Source organism: Scleropages formosus, chromosome 8 (assembly GCF_900964775.1).
Source record: "Scleropages formosus chromosome 8, fSclFor1.1, whole genome shotgun sequence".
Taxonomy (NCBI): Eukaryota; Metazoa; Chordata; class Actinopteri; order Osteoglossiformes; family Osteoglossidae; genus Scleropages; species Scleropages formosus.
This window is the reverse complement of record NC_041813.1, coordinates 31,280,035-31,307,373: the sequence shown is the minus strand read 5'-3', so window position 1 is coordinate 31,307,373 and position 27,339 is coordinate 31,280,035. Positions and strand designations below refer to the sequence as shown.

The following is a 27,339-nucleotide window of genomic DNA, read 5'->3' as shown; positions in this document are numbered from 1 at the left end:
TCAAGTCAGACCTGCACAGCAGAACAGTGTTATTTTTGGGACAAGGTAATGCGCTGTCTCGAAAGGCCGGCCTATCAGTTTAGAGATACCCTAAAACACGTTTAATGTTTTTCTACTGGATCAGTTTTTTAACTGTGACAGTGATGCATCCTGTTTTCCCTGCTTCTGAGCATCGTTTTCATCTTCCAATCAGAAAAGGCCTGCAGTTGTACAACGAAACTGAACCAGATTGTTTCTGAACCTGTCACCATGGATACCGAGTATTTTCATCCGAGCCAACTACACGCAAAACTACAATTACTATTTTTTGTGGACATTTTTTACTTTTTACGCTGAACTTTGCCTGCACCTTTTTCAGACACCGACACTCTTTGCAGGAAGTTCACTGTGTGACAGCTGTGATCCCAAGGCACATAGTGCTTTGAACGCAGCTTCTGCAGCAGCACCAGTATTTACTCTGTTTATTACATTATATGATGCTGTTGTCACATATATTAATGCTTCAATATCAGATGGCCTGAACAGCTTTTTCAAAATCAGACCATAAAGTGGAGCAAACTCACTGACCACAAAGCACACTATCATTTTTTTCTATCATCGAAATGGAAAATTGTGAGTAATACATCTTACTGACAACATAATTGATTTTATATCGATGCACTAGCTAGCAGATGTTATCCTAATTCTATTATTGAATTTAATGCCAGATAATGTCAGTATATTATTATTCTTTCCCCCTTTAACTATTTGTCCCATTCACACGGGGTGTTTCATTGACTCAGCTCAGAAAGGAAACCTCGTCTTGAAGAAAATCACATTAAAGCATTAAAACGCAGCTGGGTTTTCACAAAGGTGATGAGACCTTTTGGTTATGGACCAATAAAACAGGCCATTTACCATTCTTTTTTAAAGCAGAGTTCAAATGGGATTTAGTCCTCTTTAAAAAACAATAATGTAATAGTACCATGTGGAGGCATTGTACACAGACTGTCTGCTGGGGTCATTGTGAGCCACACAGCCACATACAAGAGTCCTGTTCTGTTTGTTCTGAATTTGAGGATCATCTTGTCGCACCGAAATGTTTGATATGACTGTGTGAGGCTTTCCTACTCGAGGTGAGGGGAAGCCAGTACATAAGATGTTTTACACTGACGGTAATGAGGTTTTGCTCCTCGTTGTAGCCGTGCAATGACGAGGGCCATACAATGAAGAGTGATGCAAACCCAGCGAGGAAATTTGTGGAAGGAACATTCTCAGTTTCCCACTTTCCCCATAGCCTTCCGCTATGCTCATCTCGAACCTCTCGCGTGCAGAAACATCGGGCGTACGTTCCACTGGAGGTGGCCCTCCTTTCTGCATCAGAATGACACGTTTCTTTGGCAAGTTTGAAGACTGCGCTGTTTCGTGTGATACGTGACACATGAAACACGCAAACAATCCTGCGAAGGCGAATTAATGTGATGGTGTGGAAGGAGCTCCGCGTTCCACGTCTTTGTGGGTTTTCCGGAGTACTGCGTTGGTCGGTTGAGGTCCGATTGAAAATGCTACTAATTTACCGATTGTATTAGTCGTGGGCAACTTTAAAAGAGGGCAGCAGGGGGCGTACCAGTTAAGGCTGTGGTCTTACAGTATGAACATTCCTGGTTTTAATTCCGCTCCTGCTCTACTGCCCTTGATCAAGGTACTTACCCTGAGATGATACAGCAAAAATTACCCTGCTGTATAACAGGTAAATCACTTTAAAGTTTGTCTGCCGCTGTAAGTGGCCTCAGACGAAGTGAGTTAGTAAATCGCTCAACGATAAAAATAAAAATAACATGATTCAACTGTTACTGGGGCTCCTGCTTGCATTGTTCTTGGTGGATCTTCTCATCCTTTCATTACCGTAACCGAGATCCAGAGCAGGTGTCGGGGTGTGAACGAGGTGGGGTGAGCAGCCAAGATTGACGCAGGAGGCTGAGTTCAAATAATCTGCAATAATTTAGAATTGTTGACTTGCCTTCAGGTTGTGATATAGATGAACAAACGCCGGGGAAGTCGAAACAAACGGGGGTGGGGGAGGCCTCACATTTGGACTCGCTGGCCTTTGGCATGGAAAGAAAACGCAAGCGGTGGGATACGGGCCGCATGTAGGGGGCGCATCCGCTCCACCTGGATGGAAATAAAGAGGACGGAACGGGAACGGGCGTGGGGGTTGGGGTTGGGGTTGGGGTTGGGGGTACGCGGCAAGGAGCAGCGATATTGTTTTAGACATTCTTTCAGATGGTGTAGGTGTTTGTGCCGCACCACCCACGCAGTAGAGCCGGCGAGCTGTGAAATTTATTCATTGTTAGAGTACATGGGAAACGGAGGCGCGGAATCGCCAGTAATAATGTTTGACAGGGAGGAGTGTGCACCAGCATCACCTCCATCCTTTCGCTTGTGTGTTTTTATTATTTTCTCTCTTTTCGTCATGGCATTGCGAAGCGGGCAGAGCTCCGATTTTGGCGTGACTCGGGGGCGGAGTTAAATCACTGCTCGGTGACCGTGTTGCAGAGGTCTTCCGACGAGGAGTCGAATCAAATAAAGTTCATGGTGTGCGGAGACCGCGGCCGACGCCGCAGCGCAGTACCGACACGCGCATGCACACACATGCACACACACCCCCCCGCACAGCAGCTGCTTTCCCTCCTCACACCACGCGCTGCCTGGCTCCTCCCTCTCCTTCGCTTCCTTCGTCTCCACCCTCCACCCTCCACCCTCCTCCCTCCTCCTCCTCACCGTGATACCGCTCTGCAGCTCCAGCATGCACCTCAGGGCAAAATAAATAAAATAAGCGGGCCCCCCATCCCAATTGGCTGCGCTCTATCGGAATGGGCCCGGCGAACCAATGGTATGTGCCGCATGGCCCTCCCCCCCTGCACACTTCAGCTGCTCTGCGGTGTGTGATGAAGCAGCGTGATGAATTACACTGAGAGGGACATGCATGTTGGATTATCAATTTCCCATCCCTCCCCCCCGATGCACCCCCACGTTCATAGCTTTTCTGTTGCCTTTTCCATTTCCCCCCATTTGTTTTAAAATAATCCCCGACCCTGCCCTTTCTGTACACGCACCGGTGTGTGAGCGTGTGTGAGCGTGTGTGTGTGTCCGTGTGTGTGTGTGTGTGCGTGTGTGCGTGTGCGCGCTACATGGAGCTGTTCACTGATCAATGCTAGCACTGCCTCGGCTATTCATCTCAGCAAGAGTGCTCTCCAGACCAGGGTGAGTTGGTATCTGCCGAAAAATCGCGATCGTGCCGCGAGACTCAAAAAGGCGTAATGAGTAATCCGCGTGGGGCCGCCGGGAGCTCGGGGCGACCTTTCGAGCCGAGGGGGGGATTCTACTGTACGCCGTGCGGGACGGCGGTAAAGCGGAAATCCGCACGAGAGCACGGCCGATGCGCGAAGCCAACGTTAAACATCAGGTGTCCTTTTATTGGAGCTAATTGAAAGTGGTGTTTGAAACCCCTCAATTGCTCACAGAGAATGTAAATTGCATGCTAATGAGTTACAGTTTTAAATGCGTAAAGTTCTTTGAGATTTTTCAGCCGCTTATTTGTGTTATTAGCATATAGAAAATGAATGCTGATGATTTTTCAACTCATAAACACGGCATTGGTAACATCTGCCGCAGAGGTGATCCCCGCAAATGTTTTTGCACGCTGAGCAGATGCCTGCGTGCTCAAGGTTCGTAACTGCATTGCAGGCGGCTCTCGGGCCATCTGTAGAGCTGTGCGCGCATGCAGATGTACTTCCCGACTTCCCCTTTGCAGGACAGTACGGCCTCCTTTTTCTGTGTAGTCTCTCTCTTCCCATTGGCTGACCGGGTCACGTGTCCGATTTTCCTCCGTCCCGCCCTCGGCCTGCTCCGGGGGTAATAAAGCTGTACCTCATCGTCGACCTCCCCTCGGGTTCAGCGTTAGTTTGTGTTATCGTGCGAAGGCTCACGTGACTCCTCGCATTTCATTTTAGAATTATTATAGTACGCTGTGATTTCGGGCTTTTGTGTTAAGTGTACCGGCACATTGTTTTTTCCCAAAAGACTTAAATAACAGTGCAAACTTTTTGGTCTGCAGGATATTGTTTTCTGTGTTAACCACATTACTGCTTCGCAAAGGCACAGTCAGATATGACACTTTTTCCAGTGAAGTCCAGCGGTTAAAAAAAGTTAAACCTGAAGATAAAATCAATGAGGTCCTTTAATTAAAAAATATGGATATTCAGGTGTAGGGCGCAACGCCATATAAATTGTAGGGACTTGGGAGGGGAGGACTGAAGGCAATAAAAAAAAGACGAAGAGGAGAGGAGGAGCACAGCAAGTGCGAATCATGACCGTGCGCGTACTTCTGGGCCTCAATTCAAAACGTCTCGCTAAGGAGTGCCGACTGTTTAGAGCCAAAGGTTCGCAGCGGCGACACACATTTCTGCGGGTCTGCGGGAGGATGCGGCCGGGTTCAAGATGACGGTTTGCTCCGCTGCCGTGGGAGACGAGCGGACGGGAACACAGCTATCGCGGCCTGTTAAGGGGCCGAGGGGGGCAGGTAGAGAAAGAGAAATAATATTTTTTCTGCTGTTTTTCATGCACTTTGTTCATATCTGCCAAGTTCGCAAATGTGTATGTTCATATCTCTGTTTCACCTGCTTCTTTATAGGACAAAGTGGTGACGCTTTTGTGGAACATCACTCTGGTGCAGTCTTGCTGCGCGGTGATGCCGCTGCTGTACACCTGCTTTGTCATATGAAGATGGGGATGGTGTGTGTGTGTGTGTGTGTGTGCGTGTGTGTGTGTGCGCGCGCGCGTGGGTGGGTGTGTGTGTGCGTGCGTGCACAAATGCTCTCTCAGTGACAGTCAGAGCTACAACAAAAGACGAACCCCAGGTTAAGCCGGAGCACAAAGGCACAGCGCCATGTGATGGCGCTGCGGGGAGGCGCCGCGCACCATGGATTATTTATAAAAGATGAAATAAATGCAAATCGCACCGTTACAAGTTCTGAGGCCGAGCTGTAAAATAAAAGAGCCAAATTAATTCATGCAACAGATGCGGTGAAAAGCTACCACCAAAAAAAATAAACGTAGTTGTGCAGGATGCATTAGTTGTTCTTCGGAGCCTCGCCCAGCCTTCTGGCCTTCTGCGGATGGACGCTACGTGGAGTCATATCTCAGGTGGGCATCAGCTCCATCGGTGCACATCTTACATTGCTCCAAGTGATATAAACATCGACACATTAATTTTTTTCTTTGTTAAAGCATCCGGTGTTCATGCTCTCCGAGCTCTGCTACGACTATAGTCAAGGAAGTGCTCGGTTATGCGAGTGCCCCATCCACCTCGTACCCTCTTTTATGCCCTGTGGTTCTGGGACAGGCTGTGGACTGCGCAACCAGTTACTGATGTTTTTGGCCAGTAGCTATTGATGAGTCAATGGTGGGTGAGTGAGTGAGTGAGTGAGTGAGTGAGTGAGTGAGTGAGTGAGTGAGTGACTTGGTTTCATGCTTTAATCGAGGACTTTACGTCAAGCCGCGGGCCACGGTGCCGTACTGCCCTCGTTAACGTGAGTCGATAGTAGAATAACTGGAATAGGAATGATGCGCTGCTTCTAATTTGGAATGAAGAGAGACAGGAGAAACTGGATGTTAAATGAGGGAATTGCTCTGAAAACCCATTTCCCGGTCTCTGTCTAGTTTTGTTTTCTTGCTTTTGTTTGTTTTGTTTTGCCTCTGCGAACTGGGAACGCCGAGCAGCTCGTGCCGATTTGCCGTATTCTGTGGAAAGCCGAGGGGGAGGGGTAGGGTGAGCCGGGTGGGGGGGGTGGGGGTTCCGCGGGATGTGATTACCGCCTCCTGATTGCTCTCGAATTGAGCTCTTCCACGACCTGACACTGATCCTGAGACAGTCCTTCCCCCCCTAATCCCGAGCGCCGATTTGCCCGTCGCTGTGGCGTCGCGAGGGTGATGGCGGGTACAGCGCAGCTCGCTCGTCCCGGAGCCTCCGCCGGCAGATTGCTTTTCTATGAAAAGAGCACTCTCTCTGAAATGTGGCCAATTCCCTGCTAATAGAAGCAGTCAGACGCACTGCCGTCCTCGGTAATATACAGCAAAGTGACTTTTAACTTGAGTTGTATGCGGAGAGGGGGTTATTTGGCAGTACAAACCAACCCACCCCCCGCACTCTCTCTCTCTCTCTCTCTCTCTCTCTCTCTCTCTCTGTCCTAAATACAACCCACTTCTTAGCTTTACTAGCGCTCTATTTCAACCTGAGTGGGTTTCTTTGGCCCTGATCCCTGAAAGGAGAGTCCCTAAAACGTTCCCACTTTCTCCGTTTGATGAAGCAAAATGTTGATTGTTCATTTCATTTTTGGCGGTGTCTTATTTCAGTTTAGTAACGTGATCGTGTTTTGTAGGGCACTTCCGAAGCAGACGCGAAGCTGTGTGTCGAAGCGAGCTGGACGTTGAACTTCCCGCTAGAGCGTCCCTCCTCATTCACAAGTCTCCTTCCCCCACCTTCGGCTTGCGGTAGCCCAGAAACCTGCAGTAGCCCAAAACCTGCATTGCTGAACTTGCGCAGCGCTGCATTGCAGATGTTTGGTTCCGAGAGCTTCGGCGGTTCGTACCGCGTCGGGTCCGTTCAAACGGCATCCGTTCAAACAATATTTCCTGTAATCATCCAGGAGTTCTGCGCAGATGTTACATACGCATCGTTCGGTGCCGCACGTAGTCCTTGTCCACGTGCTTTCAGCCGGACTTTTTTTCTCCTCCGCGTGTCCTGCGTAGCCTCCTGTCAAGCCATTTTCCAAAATTATAAATGTGGCTCACAGACCAATTTTGACATTAGCATGAATTATGTTTGCACCACAGCAGCGCGTTTCTCCAAACAGCATATCATTAAGGTAATTTATAATGGAGGCAAAACAGCGGCACACGGCATGCAAATAAGTCCTTGGTATCCTGCAGCGTCAGACGTGTCGACGCGTCAGCCGACTTTGATGTACTTTCAACACGTTTGATATTTTGGAAAATTGCGGCAAAATGTACAGCTCTTCGGCCACGTGCCATCGTATGCCCGGTAGATTATTTTGCAGATCGGAAGTGTGGGTAGATATTTAAAGATAAAGGAAACATTAACCTGAAAATGTTTTTTCCCTCCTTGTATCCAGTGTAGCATTTAAAGAGATTAAACAGGAACTCTTCAGCCTGACAGCTGATGAAACATGTATTGTATTTTAAATTATAGCTCTTCCCAGAAGCCCTCTGCAGGTTACAATCTGGGCTATTAATACACACAAGTACATTTGAATAAAGAACAAGATGCTAACAAGATGCAGTGTGGGGGGGTTTCGGGGCACGGTGGGTTCAAGGCAGTGGGCTCCGTTAAGTTGAGACACTATATTTTGTTTGCTTTTTTCACGCCTGCGAAGCCGCCTTTATTCCCCGACCCTCTACATTAATGCGATTCGAAAGGCCACTTTCAATTCACGGCGTGTCATATTGCCAATTAGTATTGAACGGCTCAAATGCTTTAAATAGATTTCTTAGTATAATGAGAGCCCGGGGCCTAATTTATCAACACTCGCTCGACGCGCAAAACCCCTTATTTTCTGGGAAAACCGGTTATCTCGGAAATTGATAACACGTTTCTGAATCATCAGAAGCCGCCACTTGCCGAATATTACGCTTATTCACTTGTAGATTTTTATGTTAATCTTGGAAAAAAGCGTGGCGTTAGAACATGAAGGCATGCTGAAGCGAGCTTGTTTTTGGGATTGCGTCCATTTCGTAGCTTTCGAGCGCGGGCAAAGCAGCGCGGCCGACCGCTACGCCACGAGCGGATCCCCGGGAGCTTTCGAGCGGCCTTACGGTCGGGGTCGGGTGCGGCGAACGGCCCCGTTCCCGGCCGTACCGTGACACGAGCGCCTCGACCTCATCGACGTGCCTGCGCTCGGCCGCGCTTTCCGCTGCACGCGAGCATACGTGCGGTACCCAGCGCCGTGTCGCAAGGAGGCCGCTTTCGTTTCTAGTCGCTTCCCGTCGACTTAATCTCATTTCAGGAGTTCGGTGAGAGGAAAGCAGCGCGTTTCTTGCGAGTCGTGTCGCGGAGAGGCGTGTTTGGGGGGGACCCGTGTGTCGGGGGAGGCCGTGGGCCATCTCTATAAAGACCCTGAGGGGGCGCTATAGCGGTTGGAAGGCTAAGAGGCCATTATGTGGGACACACTCCTGCGAGTAGGCAGTTGTTATGTAACGCCATGCGCAGAGTTGAGGCACGTCGCTTTTGGAAGCGCAGCACTAAACTTTCTCTCTTTTTTCCCTTAAACTCGACGCGGCGTTTATTTTTATCTCCGCGGCTCGCAAACTCCGCGTTCCATCAGTCGCGGGGGGCGAGGGATTAATTGGCCGCTCGAGATAAGGAGTCGTTTTCTTAGTGATGTTAGCTCACGTGTCTCGTGGAGAATTTAATTACCAACTTCAGGTCTGGTTCTCTGGAATTTTTCAACACGTTTTGATTTAATTAGAGCTGGCCTTGCGCATTCGTTTTCCTGCCATTTGCTGAGATCTCGGTGCCACGCTACAGGATTTAGAGGCGAGGTCCTACTTCGTGCAAAGTTTTGGCTACGTAGCGCCGAAACCCGTGAGACGACACATCGGAGGCCCTTCGTTTATAAGGAAGGACGTTGCAACCGTTCGCGTGACAGCTGCGCCTCGGACAGGGCCGTTCCACGGCTCCCGAAAGGGCTTTACGTTTAATTTCGGACTCACCGCTGACCCATTCTTCAAAGCGATGTCGGGGAGCCTGGCGGCACCGGAGAGCAAATGAAAGAGCTGCACCTGGGTCAAACGGTGGGTCTTGCGCACTACTGAGTTGAGCAGGGCGAGACGCCACTTTGACCTCGCGCGTGCAGCCAGTGAAGTAAAACATTCGGATGGTGGAATCGGCGCTCGACCGTCCGCGGCGTATCTGGAGTTGCGGGTTCAAACCCGTTTGTGCAACATTGGAACGAGTTTAAAATGTACTTACGCGTAACATTGTCTTCAGGCTGTCGACACATCGCGGGCGGACGAGCGACTGAACGCCAGTTACAGCACATTCTGAAATTTAAGGTACAGGTGGATTGAAGTGCAGAAGTCCTCTGGAGCAGATTATTTTCCGTGTGGTTTTTAGTTCGGTTGTCTTTGTATTATAATGCGAATTAAGGAAAAAGTGCTCATCTCTTTTATAAACCCCTTGACCTTTAAACCCATTATCTCGCACAAACACCGGTGAGTCATTTGACTTTTTGAAATCCATCTTCAGGTGGCCTCAGTCTAGGTTTCGCTTTCCCAAATACATTTTCTCCCTTTCTGGCACCGTATTTAACTGCACTTAATGGCACTTGGACAGTGCTGGATAAGGCAGAAGAGTCTGGCAGGGCTTTTTTAAAGCTCATACATTCGCATCATGATGAAATTCCAGGATCCATCCTGGAAGTGGAAAGGTTCGGGGTCCAAGTCCAGGGACGGTGCATCTGATCAGAGTGCTTAACCTGAACCGAGCTGAAGCAAAAACACGATCGCTTCAGCTTCAAGCATCGAAATAGAAACAATAATGACGCCGGTTCGAAAACCTAGTTGCAGGTAGTGTACAAAATCGCGAAAGTTCTCTATGTAGGGAGCCTGATGTATAATACAGAGCGTCTCTGTGAGAGAACGACAGAGAGAGAAATAAAAAGAGAGCTCTCTGAAAGCGCTGTTGCTTGAGGGATGCTTTTAATGAGGGGGTCTCAAACGAGCCGCTCCGCCAGCTACCTTTAGGCTCCAGCAGATAAGGCAGGGACCCGGCTGCATTTTTCATGGAATTTGTACCGGGCTGTTTGGGAAATCCAGCAATCTGGATTAAAGGCGAGGGGGGGGGGGGGGGTGAAGAAAAAAAAGGACAGAGATTAGAAAGATGAAACAGCGCAAAAGGAAACGGGGTCGAGGAGGAGCAAGAGGAAAAAGAGGGTTTGGAGAAGAGCAGAAGCGCGGATGACGGCGGCTCGCGGTGATGAAAAGGAGAGCAAGCGCTGCAAGGATGAGACAAATGTGGAAAAGGGCGTACGCGAGCGGCGCCTGGGCGCCCGTCACGGCCGAGGAGGTGCCTCTCCGGCTGTGAACGGTAGCGGAAATCCAACACGGACGGCGCTCGCGATTTTCCCGCGAGGAATCGCAGCGTAAGGGTGAAGAAACATCTTTTTGTAAGCGATTGCCTGTCGTGGCTTTGAGCTGCAGGAAGCCAAGGGAATAGTGGATGGCTGCAGTCATTTCTGCACTTTTTTTTATGGCTTTGTTGTTATTTCCACAAGAGCTTGGTTTTACTGACCGGTTGAGAGCAACTGACCGCATTTAGTGACTGGCTCCACTGGCCTCCTGCATTATAACATTAAAGTAGCCTCTGCTGACATTTCACACACTTGCCACTTTGTAAAAGAAATGACTTTAAAAAAAACACAAAGCATAGCTGGGGTTGCTAGGTAAAAAATAAATGGGCGGCTTTGCCATCATGTGTGCATTTCAAGAACGGCAACAGGTTCCACGCTCTCTCTGCAAAGCTCTCTTTTCAGTAATGGCTCCTATGAGAATAAGGTTGAGAATAACAGTCAGGTTGTGCGTGCGTGCGTGCGTGCCTGCGTGCGTCAGTCAGATGAAGTCCCGTACTGTGCTTCGCAGCGACAGAATGAGGTGGCGGGTGGCTTGCTGGCAAAGGAAGGAAAATTATGATTGCCGTAAGAGGACATCTCTGCCGTGGTGACCGTGAACGTGTTTCGGTAGCTTCGGACGGAAGGAACTGCCAAGGAAACAAGACCGCAAGGAGGAATGTGAGGTCCATGAGGTGGAGCGCAGCTGTCGCACTCACCGCCACAGGAAGTCATCTGTTCACTTCCTGTGGGGCTACCGTCGCTTACGTGAAAGTCTCCTCCCGTAGTTGTCGTTCTTCGAAGACGTTGTCCTTGTGTTTGGACTTTCCTCTTTGTGAAGCTCTTTCACTTCTCAGCTTTGCCTGACTGCTCAGTAGTCTATTTCCAGACTGCTTGTGATCTCTCTTCTCCCTTCTTGGTGTTTTTTATTAGAAGCCCTTATATGAAAGTCCCATCTGGCAAATGTATATTATGCAGGCATTAAATGTGTGCATTAAGTGTGAAATTACTTTTACAGGTAATTTCTTTCATGTTCGTCGCTCTCTATTTACTGTTCTTAGTTCAGGGGACTGTAGCATTATTATTTTTAAATATTAGATCAGCCCGCATCGCTGGTATTGTCATTGTAATGGCAAAATAATGTCATTTTGAAATAGTTCTCAAATGCAGTGGTTCGCTGCAGAAGTATTCAAATAATTGAATTACGGCGAGGTTCTCCAAAATTTCTGCAAATATGCCAAAGAATGTTTGGCTTCGTTGTCGGAAAAATCCTGTCGACCGCTTGGTGGAGCATGTGTGTTTAAATTAGATTTTTGAAAGTTCTTTAACTGAATTTCCAAGGTGCCTTTTGGTGACTTCTTCTTGCGTAAGATGGCGACGATGAGCTGAATGCACTGTAGCCTCCTTCTCCGGCGCTCCGTTACACGCAGCGCTGTCAGGACTCGGCCAGGCAGCGGGCCACCCACGGCATTTTTATCTCTGGGCGCCTTTTACTCCTGCGCCATGATTTGTACCCCGACGACAAAGGGGCCCGCAATCCCCGGCACCGGTAATAAGGTGATATTAAATAATTTGCCGTGTGACTGACGGGCTGTTGGAAGTTGCTGCTGAAAACACGATAAAGATGTAGAATATTATGAGAGGGCTTTGTCCCGGCGCTTTAATGGAACCTTCCTCCTGACAGTTCAATTACAGCTGCCTCCTTCTGCAGCGCCGGCCCCATAATCTGGATGTGTAATGCAGGGAGTGCCCACGCTTACCTCCCAGGCTTCCGCGGCGAGCCGATCGCTCAGCTCCCCCCTCCCCACCCTCCCCGCAGCCTTATTGTGGCGCATCTCCGTGGGCCGCTGCCGCCGCTTCATTCACTGTCAGTGTCGGGCTCGCCTCTGTAATTGCTACATGCGCCAACAGCGACCTGGACCATGTGCAGAGGAAGGTGGTGGAGGAGGAGGAGGAGGAGGAGGAGGAGGAGGAGGGTGAGGGGGATGACGGGACTCGATCACTTCGCGTGCACCGTGGTCAGGAGTATGAGGAAAGCGCGTGTGCTCAAAATGTCGGCCGTAGGGAATCGAAGGTTTCAGTTAATTTGTGTGGTCGTGTTGCCGGGCCCCACCAGACAAGTGCTGGCAGACACAAACATGACTGCAGAGCACATTAATGCTCAGTAAATATGCTGAAAACTAACACCGAGTAATTATATTGCAGCGTAGCTCTTGGGACACGTACCGCAAACTAGTTCTTTGTAAATGTACTAAAAATAACACGTGGTAAATACACTACAAACTGACACTCGGTACCTACGCCGCCAGGTAAGTACATGAACTTACACACCAGGTCAATGTACAACACCCTACGCTGTGAATGGACTATAAAACTACACATCGTTTTGATTCTCGGTTTTTTTCTTTTTGAGAGCTCCTGTATACAGCAGTGAAATTCGTTTTTTCCAGGAGCACTGTCAGATTTAATTACCTCCAGCCTAGTTAGCCAGCACATGTATTAGTGTTTCCTTGGAAACACCAGGCAAGTAATTTTTGTGTGTTTCGGGGTGGGAGGGGTTAACAGAGCTGCCATAGGTCCGTGTTTAAAATAGTTTCCAGTGCACTCTTCCAGTTGAGTTAGCGGTTCCTGATCATGTCTAATTAACCAGTGCATTATTGTTTGTTTTTGCCAAATCGGTTATCTGTCACTCAGACTCGGCGAAACACACCCAGACTGGACGTTTGGAACGAGTCCTTATGTGTAAAACCGATGCCTGACCGCCACGCCTGCCTCTTTCAAGTCTCTTTGCCCTCGATGCGCCGATCAACCGCAGGGCAAACACGAAGGTCTGTGTCACGGTCCCCAAAGCAAATAAGATGTGACACCAGAGGAGAGTGGGCGCATCCCGGCGCCCCTGTCCGTCACCGATGCCAAATATTTGCACGTTTCCTGCGAGGGCACAATGAGTTGCGGCCTACCGCCGGTTTTCAGGAACAAAGGTTGGCTGTCAGACCCGTCAGTCAGTCGCTTCAGGAAACGTACAAGTTGTGTCACTATCGTCAAACAAATCCGCAGAGTATGAAGGACTCGGGTCGGGGGTACCGATGAGCAAATGGGCGACGGATACCGCATGTGAAATGACCTTGTAACTCCATAAGAATACTCTATTAGACTGTGGTGCTGGTCTTGCGCTGTTTGGATTCCTGTTTGTGCTTTCCAAAAGTTGACAGAGTCACATTGTTAGAGTCAAACTGAAGTATTTCTTTTCCGCTGCGATGGCCTGATTTGAAATACCAGGCTAATTAATGAGATGAGCTTCAGCAGCATTGTGGAAAGAAAAAAATACATATTGCTTTCACGAGTAATTAACAGACCCTACTGTAAAATCCCACTGCATTGTGGGTTAGCTTCAACCGCGAGTCGGAATGCATGAACAAAATAAAGGAAGTAAGCGGGCAGTCGTTTGTCAGCACTTCTCCGTCTGTCAGCACATTGTTGGGTTCCTTTACCAACAAATCACCTTTGCATTGAGAGCCCCTTGGGCTCCTAACTGTCACTTTTGCAGTTTTTATAATGAACATTCCTGCAGTTCCCAACAGGCGTTGCGCCTAAGGGGGTCCCCTTTTTTACTCGCTGTTTCCCAGCAGCGTGTGCTTCTGTCAGTGGATAACACCTGAATAAATCAGGATCTAGGAACAGCTGTAAAAACTCGGCGTACCCTCGGTAATGGCCTGCACGCGGGATTCCTGAGAGAGCTGTGCCGGGCTTGGACGCGCGCCTGGCGCACCGCGGCGCTTCGGAAAATGGCGAGTGACTGATAGAGAATCTGATGGGTGCAAACCCCCGATAACCCCGGCGTAAACCCTCAGGATTCCTGCAGCCGCACATTTCATTGACAGAATTTTCCGGCGCTGCCACTCACCGTACAACAATCAGGGCCACCGAGTGGCGTCTGGGGAGTCTCGGCCGTTAGTCAACCGCTAACACGTGTCACGGCTTTGCCTTTCAGCTTCTTGAAATGTGATCACAACTGCTTCGCGTAAAAGGCTATCGATGCACCCTAAAGTGAGTCTGTGTGTGTGTGTGTGTGTGTGTGTGTCTTTTTTGTTGTTGTTGTTATAATGTTAGTTTAGGCAACGCGCTGCTTTGATCCTTGCAAGCCGATGTTTTCCCTGCTGTTGACAGTAAGAGAGGTAACTTTTGAAGAGTAAAAGAAAGATTGTGACTTCAAAACATGTAAATTTTCATGAAGTAGAAACACTTCAAATGTATGAAAAATTAGTGTGGCTTGAACAGGGTTAATCATTTCGTACTTGTTGCAATAGTTAAAGGTGCTATATTTCAGTTAAAATTAATACTGAAATATTTAAACTTTGGAATCTCAGAAGAAAGGAGAGTTCAGACGCATGAATAATTTGAGGTTATCCTTAATCCTCAAACTCACCAAGGGGAAGATATGTGAGATGCTGCTTACTCGACGCATACTGTTAATTCTCTGAGATTAGATGCCGTTTCTACCCGTTCTTTTTTAACAACTGGTTAGTCCCCGGTGACATGCCTATTACTGGCATCCCTGTTGCTAATGGTAACCAGCATATGGAGAGAAGTCGCTGGAAATTATGCGGATGGAGATGCTTTTCTGCTATTTATTACATTACCCATAATAATTCCGAGTCAGTTTGAAGTCCATGTGGAATATGGGTTGAATCCAAAATTAGACTCTTATATAAAAACAATATGCCCAAATAAAAATTCGGAAGCTCTGCTTTTTCAAAACACTTTGCTAATCACTGAAATTATTTATGAATTTGTTGTGTTGGCATTTCATTTCAGTATTTTAAGAACAAAGATGATTAAGTTAAACTTCATGTATTACAAAAGCTGTGTGTGTGTGTGTGTGTGTGTGTGAAATTAACAATTTTGAGTGTTTTCCTTTAAAGAAGCCCTTATGTCAACATCTAGCAGCATCTGCTTGAACATATTCTTTATCCAGTGCTTTGATGTATAAACGAGATACTTAATGTGTTCTCACAGCCAGTTTTTGATGATTTTTCATCATGCATAATTTATATGATCTGTTAATTAATATGTTTATGGGCTTTTTATAAGGGAAGAGTATTAATATTTATAATGTTAAGTGTTGCAGCACACATGGAGGCTGACTAAGAGAAAAACATGGTAATGGAGCTGAGGCGTGCTGCCTGGACACCTTGGAGCGCCACAAAGGTGGCCGTTTGTCCCTCCTCCTCCACCCGTGTCCAGTTCGTTGCGCTCCTCGCGTACCTGTGCGGTCACTCGACAAACACTTGCCCTGCCTGCTTCTGGAATTGGAGACATCACCACATCTGCTACACATTTCACGGGTTTTTTCCCCCCCTCCAGTTTCTCATTTTTGCACAGTAAAAATAACCACAGCTGCCCTGCATCCACATACTTTTCTGTTGTGGGTGCTTTGGCTGCATGTCCACGTGTGTCCCTGCGTGAGGCCCCCGATCCTCAGGAGCCGCTCAGCTATCCCTGATTAAATGAACAGCGATGCACGTGAAGCGATGTTGATCTCCAAGTAGAACAACTGACCTCAGTGGCGCACAGCGCTGGTTCTCAGCGACCGCTCCGGTTAGGCTTTGTGTTGAATCCCAGTTGCCGCTTGCCTGCTTGTTATATTTTTGGGTATTTAAACTGCTCTTATGTTTCGCTCTTAATGTTTTTGCGCTTTTCGAGAAAGAGCTGGTCATCCTGTGACTGTACGCAGACACAGATTCTTCTCTGTGTGTTGGTACAGCACATTTATAACACATTTTAAGTTTTGCCAGAATTTTGGCAAGATGCACTGGGCCTGGAGTGGGGATGGCATAGCGTCCGGTACCTGCCTCTATCCGTGCATGCGTGCGTTCGTGCATGCATGTTCTCTCAGAAGTCACATGCATCAGTTACCAAACAATATAAATCACTGTACTGGGAAAAAATGGGATAATACAGACGCTTATCATATTAAAGAATTGCTCAAAATCTCGTAAAGCCTTTGTGTGTGCGTCTGCGTGTATTCATGTGCCCTCTTTACATGTAGCATGTGTTTATATGTGTTTCATGATTTAGGGAACCTGGACTGTAGTCTGATCTGATTTCTCAGCATTTTTGCAGTTGATGTGTGATGGAGTTCTTTCTAATTGTTTAACAAATAGATGCAGTGAGTCTGTACGAGAAGACCAGTATGAAATTGTGTGTGTGTGTGCGTGTGTGTGTGTGTGGGTTGCCATTGGCAGTACCGTGCCTTGCGAGTGTCTGCGATATTCGGTTTGTTCTGGGATTTGCGCTTTCTTTGGAATGGAGTAATAACACGATTCTCCTCGCAGTCCTCACTGTGCTGCTGGAGCAGGATGGGGCAAAGGTGCCCGCGGTCTTCGTCACCTTTTCTGCACTCGCATTCATCAGCATTGTCGAGAGTCAAAACAGCAGGCCCCCTCTCGGGACTTGAACTATCATGACATCTGCTGGCCATATATGTTTCTATAAAGGAGGAAGAGCCTAGTCTAAAACAAAGTCTAAAGCAAAACAAGGTCTGAAGTGTACTTGCTACTTTCTTTCTCATGGACATTAGACATTCTGAAGCAGTCTGAACCAACCAGCGCTTAAAGTAAATGTCTCAACTGGAACAGCGACTTGAGTAATATTACTACACTTCTCTTCATTCATTGTTCCCTTGATCGAGGCTGCCAAGGTGGCGCAGCAAGTAGCGCTGTTGCTTCACAGCCCCCTGGGTGGTGTGAGAGGATGTGGGTTTGAACCCCACTCGGTCTGCGTGGGTTTGAACCCCACTTGGTCCGCTTTCCTCCCGCTGCCCAAAGGCATGTTTTTGGCGACTCTGCAAAACTGCCCATAGTGTGTGCGTACGCGTGTCCGCGTGTGTGAGATTCCTCCCGAGGACGGACGGTCAGCCTAGAAGTCATCATCCGTCAGGTCACGACCTCTCCCAAAGCCTGACTTCCCACAGGTTCCAAGTCATTCCATTTACAGAATGCATAGAGCCTGTGTCCTTCATGCGTTTCCTCATCATTTTTCTAACTTCACATGTTAAGAAAAGCAGCTCTGGGTGCCTTTTCCGTAGCTGTCTCCATGTCCTCAAAGCGCTGACCGCTGCGTTCTTTCTTTTGATCGGGCATCAATTTGTCAAGCCTGGAGCGGACGCCTCCCGTCCAATTAAAAACCCGTTTAAAGACGTTTAAAGAGCATCTAAACAAATTAAGACACATGGCAAAATTAAAATCCAGCATGCTTGCAGTTTTTGCGTGCGTATCACACTTTACTCATATCAGCTTTGTGCTTTACTGCTGGTTATTACTATTGTTATTAATTAATGTATGATACAAAAGGCCTTGAGTGATCTGACAGATTGAGACTTGAAGACTTCTGAATATAACACCACCTGATGGGGAAAATCCATCGGATGGAAAGCTGATATATATATATATATATATACACATATGCTGCTGCTATTATTATTATTAGTGGATATTTATGTTTGCAGATTTTCACTTTAACTACAGTTAATCGTGTTGAATCTGTACCAGCAGGTGACATAGTTCCTGAGTTCGAATTCCCATCCCACAGCAGTACTCTTGATCAAGGTACTTACCCTGAACTGATACAGTCAAAATTACTGTGTGGTGCGAGCAGCAAAACGGTCTACTTGCAGAAAAGTGTCAAGTAAACAAGTGTTAGTGAATCACGCTATTTTTACTACCATCTTCTTGATTGTTCGATATTAGAGTGTGTAATGGATGCGTGGTGTGTATGTGTACAGTATTTTGATGGGTATAGTAACACAGGAAGACCTCGGTTGCAAGGAAGCCTTTTCTCCTGCTTCGCCGAAGTGGGCTCTGCCGTCTTAGATGTGGGAACTCCCGTGGCCTTCCTCGCATCGCGTCCCCCTCACGTCACGCTACGCCACCCGCTCGGAGCCGCGCGGCGTCGGCTCCGCGGGGTCGGTATCGGCCGCGGCGTGCACCTTAATCCCGATCAGCCTTTAATGCTAATTAAAATGCTGGGAAAGGACCGCACGGCACAGGGCCGGTGCAGCGAGGCCCCCGTCCGCCAGCTGCCTCCTCTCGCAAATCCCCGAAAGTGAGATAAGACCTGCCTTTAAATCTGATATAACGCACGGGGATTCGCTCGCCTTTCCACCGAGGGGGGGGGGGGTCAGGGTTAGTTCTTTAACGGCCTCCGTTACGGCTTCCCTTCGGGTAGGAGGGAGATCGCCACGACCGCGCAGGCATGCGGACTGGGCCCCGTCCCCTCTGCGCGCGCACGCCTGTGTAAGAAGAGCGTGTTTGCCGCGTGACAAATGGCCCCCAAGCATTGTGAAATGTTTAATTAAAGGGGCACCGTGACAGGAGGGAGACCTGCTCGGGGCCATGGGGCTAATCCTCTTCCATCGCGTGGCGTCCCCCGCACGCGCCGGGGGGGGCTCTGTGATTGATGAACCGACTCCTCTTCTACATCTTCGTTTGCATGGCGGGCAAATCCCCGGCGGACGGGTCCTGTGACGCCGAGCGAGGACGCCCGCTAATGCGCGCTAAAACGCTAACGGGGGCGGAGCGGAGGTGCGGCGTGCGTGCGGACCGGGCCGCCGACTCGCCCGTTAGCGCGTGTTCCCCAAGGCCGCTGGAAAACAAACGGCACGGTGGCCCAGTCCCTCCCTTCCTATGTTCCTGTACTCTTCGCTGCTGTAGTCCCCCACCCCGCATCTTAATGTTCTTCTCTGCATTGTTGCTCATTACTGCGATAATATAATATTGTGCATTATTAAGTGTGTGCTGTGGGTGGACTGCAGGACTTGTTTGGGAAACTTTATTCCGTGTCTGTTGAAGCCATCAAGTCTTTGGTTCGGTGAGCCTTCGGGGGGGAGCGCCGATGAGTCCAAAGAGAAGACAAGAGTTGGACTTTGCAGAAAATGAACAAGATTTTGTTTCCAGCTGGAGGCGCCATGTGAGTCCCACGAATGTCCCGGCGCTCGTCACACCGTCCTCTTGTGAGCTCGGCCCCAAATTGCCTCTTTGTACCATGAGGAAAACGGAACTTGTGTGCAAAAGCAACTGAAATATGTATAATCTGTGTGCCGCATGCGTTGCTGCCGATAAAGGAGGGTTCGTCCCCATTTCATTAGTATGCATTCATTACGCTGCTCGGGATTAAAATTAATCTAGTCCGGAAATGTTTTAGTGGGAAACAGCCATTATAGACATTACGGGCTTCAAAGTGCGCGTTGATTAATTAATCTTTGGACATGGTGGTCCTTTTATTCCCTTTCATATAGTTCTGTCTTTGATTTGCTGGACTTGTTGCTAGGGCTCCGCTTGGAGCTTTGTGCGCAGACATTAACTTGCCTCGGGTCTTTGTAGCGTGTCACCAGAAACTCGTCCCTCTTTACAATTACGCTGAATTGTAATGTGCTCTTTATCTATCTTAATGCTCAGATGAAACGGAGCAAGCAAAGTGTAATTATTTCCAAATCTTAATTAACATAACTTATGTAAACACTGCTCATAATTAATGTGTGTGCGTGAAGGTAATTGGAAAGTATTGAAGTGCGGGATTTCGTGCGAACTGCCGCACGTTATGTAACGACGCGACGTTTGCGCACGTAGAGGGCACAGGTAGGGCAGCGGGTGGCGTGGCGGCGCGCTTAGCTGTCACTTGCAGTCGAAAGGTCCCGGCCCGGGTTCGAATCCCACTTCCAGCTGCGCTTCTTGCTTTGAATCGATACCGTTTAAATTACCATTACATTAAATTAAATTAAATAATAAATATCGGTTGTGCGTGGAAAGTGGGCCTTGGCTAACTTCGCCCAAAGTATCGTCTACGCTCGTCAACTCGCATCGGAGAAGAAGGAGCTTCACAGAGTCCTTCTGTCTTGTGCCGACATCCGCCGCTACCCACGTGTTCAAATAGCCATCGGTAATGAGCGCCACGAGTGCGAATATAAATTTTCATAAAGGAACAAGAGTGGTGTTGGGCTGCTGCCGCTGCTGCTGCTGCTGTTGTTGTTGTTGTTTTTGTCGTTCTCTGCAGAAACCCGGGGGTGGGAATAATGCCAAATTAGTGAGCGCGGTCCGACCTACTTTGAAAGTGTTTTTCGCTTTGAAGATTAGCATCTCCAGCGAGGTGAAGAGTTTGAGGCTCTCTATACATTTAATCCCTTGGGAAGAGGCTCTTGTTATTGAAAATTTCATAACAGCGGCATATCAACGCTATGTTTTCCGATATGTGCAGTGTGGCTAACTAGCTCTGTGTTGTCGCTCGGTTCACATGCCAGCCCACGCGTGCACCACTGGAAGATGTCTGTGTGTACACTGGAGTGTGTGTATGTACTTGTGTGTGAGCGAAAGAGAGAGAGGGAGAGAGAGGGAAGGGTGACAGCAGGACTAGAAGGGAGAGTGGGAGGACCCTCCCCCTCCACGCCCCTCCCGCTAGCTCACGGCACCCCGCTCGCACCCTCCTCCATAGCCGATGCTGCGAGGCCTGGGACTGCAGCAGCCGCTTAGTTTATGGATGAGAAAGGGAGCAAGATGGTGCAGCAGGTATTACCTCCTCCGTTCTTTCCGCGCACAGAACAACAACGGTGACCAGACTAAGCTCTGCTGTCTTTTCTCAAACCCCTCCTTCAGGGGCCAGGGAGCGCACAGACAAATTCTGCTTGTGTGTGTGTGTGTGTGTGCGCGAGTACCTCAAGGACCTACAGTGTCCCTTGTCTCAGACGCCGTATTAATCAGCAGTTACTTTCACTGCTGTCGTCTCCATCTCTTTCTCTCTCTCACTCTCTTGTGTCCCGTTCTTCCATCTCTCCTCTCTCGTCTCCGGGCTCCTTTTCAGCTCGCCGCAGTCGAGACGAAACCTCGAGCCGGGAAGGAGAAAGCGCTCCGTTAGCAGCGTGTGGCTCAGCAGCACCGGCAGGAGCCCGACCCGAGGGCTGGTGTGAGACCGCGCACCATCCGCAACGCTCCGTGACGCCCTGTGCCATAACTCACTGTGAAAGAATGTGAAAGTTTACACGTCATAAAGCGGCTCGTGCTGCGCGTAGACCGCGGGCCGGCGTGCACGACTCTCCAGGCTGAAGGAATGAAAGACTTGCCGTGCAGAATGGACATGGGCAGAAGAAAAGAGTGAAGAGTTAGTAGAAAGTCCAGATTTTGTCTTTTTTTCTTTCTTTCTTTCTTTCTTTCTTTCTTTCTTTTTTTTTTTTTTTAAAGGATGTCCCTCAGGGACCTACGCAAGGGCACGTTCTTTTTGTTCAGCTCTGTAGGAGCACTCTGCTAAGTCAAAGCAGTACTTTCTTCTTTTTTTCATCATTGCCACGTAAAACATATTTCTGCTCTCCAAATGTGGTTTTCATTAGAATACAGGCCAAAGCCTTCAGCTAAGCCTGACTGTCTGCCATACTTTGTCCCCCCACCTCCCCCCCAACACCCGTCCCGTTCGCCAAGAACCAGTTTGCTATTTAAGGGACTCTTAAAGCTCGAAGCTGCAAAGGGGATGGAAGCGCCGCGACGGAGAAGTCCCAGAGGAGCGCTCTCACGGGGAGTTCACACCGCGCATGCCGCTGGGCCACAGCGCTCCCCCCCCCCCCCCCTCCCCCCGCTTTGTGTCTGACACGTTCTCATTGTGCGAAACGGGAGAGTTTAGCACTCTTAATTAAGCGTCAGAATTAGGCCTAATTACCACAAGCGCCCCTGCTTTTGGGTATCAGCGGGGAGGGCATGGTGCAACACCACCGTGGTGCTAATGAAAAGCAGCAGGGCTCCGTAACGTTTTGGGAGGAGCTATGGGGGGGGTAGCGTTGCATCGCGTTTCCACCTCAACTCGTGAGCATGAAAGATTTCCCTTTGTTTCCCGCTCACTGTGGTCCGCAGCACTGCAGCTTCTAGATGCTGTTCGGAGGCAGGGCAGACGCAGGGCGGGGGTGTCGAGGAGGGAAGGGAAGGGAAGGGGGTGGGGGTGGGGGGGGGCACATAAAATACCGCATAGCAATTTTCTCTGAGCGTCTTCTGCCAAAAAATGTGGCTTTCCAAGCTCAGTCAAGTGCTTTGTGCTTTACGGCCCTAAATGAACCGTTAGTGAGGTAAAGGATTTATTTTCAGAGTACGAAAATATACAACTGCTGTGCTTAAAAAGTATGCAATACTTGGAACAAAATATATTCAAATAATTATTTGTGTGTCTAAACATACATCAGTGATTGCCACTGAAACACTTTTATCATGGAAATGGTAAAGAACTTCGTTTGCTTGAGCATGTAATTTTATAGTATATTGTGTGTTCTTTTGCATGTTATTTTGACAAATGCAACTTTTTCAGTCTGTATCAATGGACAATTAAACAGGTGAAATGTGAAGCGCTGGAGCCCTGTTTGATTTGCGAAACGTGTCTGAAGTGTTTCTGCGTGTTCCTTGAGCTCTTCCCCTGCCCAGTGTGAAGGATCTCCAGGAGCGACCATAATAAGCACTTTCTCCGCGTTTTTGCAGGAGAGCGAGGCCGTTCAACGAGAGGCCTTCTCCGCGTGCAAAGGGATTGTGTGCGGCGTGTGCGGCGTGTGCGGAACGGCGCTGCGACGCTGCGACGCTGTCTCCGTGGACAGTGGTTCCACCTTGCTTGTGATGCTTTGCTTTTAGGAGATGCTGCTGGAGCAGTTGGCCTAAACCTCTGCCCTCCCCTCCCCTTCCCTTCCCTTCCCTTGAATCCACAGGGTAATCAGGACGCCACAGCTGCCCCTGAACCGATGGCTCAGCCCTACGCCTCTGCCCAGTTCGCAGCCCCTCAGAACGGAATTCCCGCTGAGTACAGCGCGCCGCACCCCCACTCCGCCCCCGAATACACAGGCCAGACCACAGTTCCCGAACACACGCTAAACATGTACCCCCCAGCGCAGACGCACAGCGAACAGAGCGGAGCCGACACAAACGTACAGACGGTCTCCGGCACAGCCACGGTAAGTACCCGGAGCGCCCGCCCGCCTGCGCCCCGCTGTGCTCCGATGAGTGCGGTAAGGGCTTTTTTTTGTCTGCATTTCTGAACATTTATTTGGATCGGTTCATTTTGGTGAAAATTTCGGTAACTTCGCAGTGGCTCTAAGTCGATATTCTTGGGTTTCTGTGCATGTAGGTGAAGCCGTCTGGAGTTTTTCACGTCGCAGGTCGTTTTCGTCCACCGAACGCACAATTTCCATTGATGTAATGTGGAATCTGATTGGCGTGCTGTAAATGGGGAGGAGGGACTACAGCGTGCAAGAAAAATTTCTTAGAGATACAAAGAGTTTGATAAACACCGCATGATAAAAATCCAGCCGAATTTCCACGTCACAGAATATCTTAGATGCTGACTTTTGAAAGAGGACAGATGTATTTCTCTTTTTAGTTTTTATACAGTTACCTTGGAATTCCAGTTCTTTTTCACTTCTCAGAAGTTGCTGGGGGAAGTGATGCGAACCCTCACATCTGGAAGAGCCATTTCGCCACCGGAGCGGAACGAAAGGAGCTATAGGCACACGGATGAATGACACGGACGTCCGAAATAACGACCTCGTCAGTCGCTTCCCCACTTGTTATTGAAACCGTGACATTCCTCTCCGCTCCGAATTCTCCTCCAAAATGCAGCGGGGCCCGAAATGCCGGCCCTAACCCCCCTACAAGAATTGTATGTTAATTCCCTCAGTTCGGCCTCTTTTGCTCCACAGTTACTTCTTGGGAGCTTTTGTCATCTTCACCAAGTTTCAAATCGCCAGGGCATGTAAACGCAGAGTGACGTACCATTGTTTTGGCTGAGCTCTGTTGTCAGACCACAACCTCGCTATTTATTTAGTTTTGAAGTTTCCCAGAAAATTGGGGGTGGGGGCGCAGGGGGCATATTAAGCAAGTCAGCTATAGAAGGCTGTTCTCTTTCCAAACCAGGCATATTGTGCTTCACTTATGGTTGTCTGTGGAAAGATAAAACTGCTGCACGGGGCTTCCGCAAACAGAAGGAAACAGAAGACGGGGGAGGCTTGGGGAGGGTGGCAGACAGGACACCTTCCCAGGGGTCTGGGTGGTAGTTGCAGACCCTTTATGTACCAGCGCTCTAACACACCTTGAAGGGTTTTTAATTCTGAGTTGGTTCGCAAAGGGCACTTCCTTGGGTTCATGATTCAACCACTAGAGTGTTTCCCTCCTTAGATTGAGCCAAATATGGAACGGAATTAACACACTAATGGTATGTTCACTGTGGGAATGAAACATGTTGCGTTACTATGCCTGAATTTGTCCAGCTTGTGACAAAAGGGTATGATTTTTTAGATGACGGCAAAAACGACACAAGCCACAATCCACATCTGCAGTGAAAGGTCTTCTAGGGGGTTTCCTCTTTAGTGTAGCGGTGGCTCGGCAGCCTCTTTGTTGATCTTTTTTTTCTGCAAAATCCTGTTGTTTTATCGTAGAAGCGCCGGCTCAGCTGTAGCTCGCTGATGTGCCCATTTAAGGGCTCCGCAGTCACAGCGCTGACAGTCTTCCTCTCTGTTCACCCTTTACCACCTTATTTACACGGCTTGACTCTTTTTTGTTTTTTTTCTTTTACTGCCGCACTTGAAGTGCCTCGTTTGAGTGGAAAACCGCCTTGGCATCATGCCTGGGAATTTATCCCATGGTATCCAGGTGAGGATTGGAACTGGAGTGGCAGTGCATCACGAGAAGCCCGCCGAGCGCGAGTATATTTTCATGTGGAGATTTCCGTTTGATGTCCACCTTTTTCCCTCCATCAAATTACCGAGCTGAGCAGAGCCGCTTTTATCAGGAGACACTCGCACGCAGAGCCATAGTGTTTTACCTTCCTAGATGGGTACGAGGAGTGCCACGCACAATTCTACCTCCGCGGACTTGCCGGCTATCGACCACGTGGGCAGCGCTTCAACAGCGCGGCCACCCGGCACCCGCTTTAGTGCCGCACCCGCGACTTGGCAGCCGTGCAGCTTTGCGGAATCCTGCAGCCAGGAGGCGAACCTGCGGTCCCGTCCCCGGCCGAGCTGCTGATTTTATGTTTCCCATAATAGACGAGCCTGGTAAAAATGCCGCACCAGAGTCAGGCCTGCTGGATGGTATTTCGGGGGTTCCGCAGATCGACGCAACGCTCAGAATCTCGTACGAGATTTGAGGAGTCCCTAGTGGTTTTCTCCTTCCTGTAGACACATTGTATAACCCCAGAGTTCCCAGGTGTACTGAGCACTTTTGCCCAGGGGCTTCCGTGACGTGGATTCTGGGCCATCAACTTGTCCTTGCAGTCAGCCCTCTCGGGTCCAAAGAGCAGCGCAGCAACGTGACATATTGAAATGCGTCGCCTTGGTAACCTCGAGGCACAAGAAAATAATTACATTTGACTTTTTCCTTCTTATGTGGAAATAGTTCAAAAGAAATGTATGAAGCTTCCGTTGTTCTTCTCCTTGCCTTGTAGTTGTACAGTAACACAGATACTCCTTGGAGCTTCTTCATGCACACACACAAAGCTTCTTCTTCGCAAGACTGACACAGGCAGCTTTTGGAAATGGAAAACCAAGTAAAAATAAGGGAAAAATGCATTTACTTTTATTTTCTTCAATTGGTAGTAATTTGCATGTTGCATGTTTACAATGTAACTTACTAAAACAGTTGGATATTTCTTGAGTTGAGTACTCTGTTCACAGCACTTGCTTCCCTTGGATTTGAGTGCACAACCTACCGGCCACTAGGTTAACGTGTCGCACAGCTGCTGTCTATAATGCATAAATAAACACGTGCTCTTATTCGGTGCCCGACCGCTAGTGTGTTTATGGCCAGCTCAAGCTGAGCAGGTGCACAGCGCATCCATGCCAATATTTAATAGCGTGTTAAAATGAATCAAATCAGTCATTTCTGCTGGCGGTAATGCCGTCACTTAGGCAGCATTTTTGTCCAAAGTAGCTTGTGGGTTTCTGCCATTCATGCGATGGCATGATTTTACCACAGCAGTCAAGGTTTTGTAGCCACGGGTCCTTCGGCTCACAAGTCTGAGCGGTTAGTCATGATGCCACCCGCTGACACCGGTCAGCATTTCAGCTGCACTAGTAACTTGATCAGCGAGGTCCTCGATCTCCTGTATTTCACAAGAATTCGTGGTGCACTTTGTTTTGCATGAAACCGTGTGCAAAATTACAGTAATCGAGACGTCACACGAGTTGCTATAATGTGAAACCTCCCCCACGTTTTTGTGTCACACAGTCTTCTGTGTTACATTACATCTTACGTCTGCTACATATTACATATTTTGTCTCCTAAATAAATAAATATTCCGCGTTTATTCATACTAGAGGTTGTTATGTGTAGCGCTCAGTACTCTGGTAGTGGGCTGTGGTAATCGGCCATAACTAGTATCGTGTGGGATTCAGGGTCACTTGGTCATACTTGGTACTCGGTGGCACTCCTGGCCACAGCAGCCCTGGCGTGTGCGGGTCCATCCCGTGGAGCTCCGGGACAGGCGGCTCCTCATTTGCATGGAGCTGCTGTTGCCTGAGTGTTCTGAGACCCAGCGTGTGGATGCCAGAAGAATACAATTACCACATTACCGAAAAAGCGTGAAGCACAGGTTGACGAGTCTGGCCGAAACACGTTTAATGCGACTCAACGGCCAACGTGCCCCGTTTTGCCGAACTGAGCGACGCCGCGTTCCTAGCGCCGTCCTGCGGACGATCGAGGAAAGGCTTGAAATGATGTCCCCGGCGTGTTTAAATGCTGTCGCAACCCTTGACCCGTCTGTGTAGGCGTGGCTAAGCACGTCACTGATGAGTTCATTCAGTCAGCTGGTCCCTTCAGAATGACAGCACAAAGTTTTGTTGCCATGCAACCACCACTGCTGAAATAGTCCGTGGCGCAGTGATTTGCAAGACGATAAATGTTTGCGTTGTCTAGGGTTCAACGCTGAAACAAATGTAGGCATCATGGTTAAAATTTGTTGCGTCTGGGCTTTTGTTGCATCTCTCAATTTAACGCAAAGCAGTTGTTGACCATGCAGCACCTAGTGCGGTCAAAAAACAATGCGTTAACCGATTCAGCCTGCGGCGCCTCTCCATTTATATAGCAGAGCAAAACTTCAGAACTTTTAGTTGCTCTAAGAAAAAAGGAAACCGGTGTACCACAGTACCGCTGGAATACTTGGGCAAAATGTT

General features: G+C 48.8%; 1 protein-coding gene across 18 annotated transcripts in view; it reads left to right on the top strand.

Moving 5' to 3' along the window:
• Positions 1–27,339, top strand: part of rbfox1 (RNA binding fox-1 homolog 1) — a 193,518-nt gene that overhangs the window by 130,221 nt on the left and 35,958 nt on the right. For 13 of the 18 annotated variants that reach the window (XM_029254067.1, XM_029254070.1, XM_029254066.1 and 10 more), the window contains one exon: positions 22,885–23,127. In XM_029254067.1, the coding sequence (XP_029109900.1) occupies positions 22,885–23,127 (243 nt within the window). Of the gene's footprint in view, positions 1–3,204; positions 3,244–4,512; positions 4,562–5,128; positions 5,185–20,653; positions 20,723–21,257; positions 21,312–22,884; positions 23,128–27,339 lie in introns of those variants that run through there. The other 5 variants (XM_029254084.1, XM_029254081.1, XM_029254083.1 and 2 more) reach the window with 5 other exon arrangements.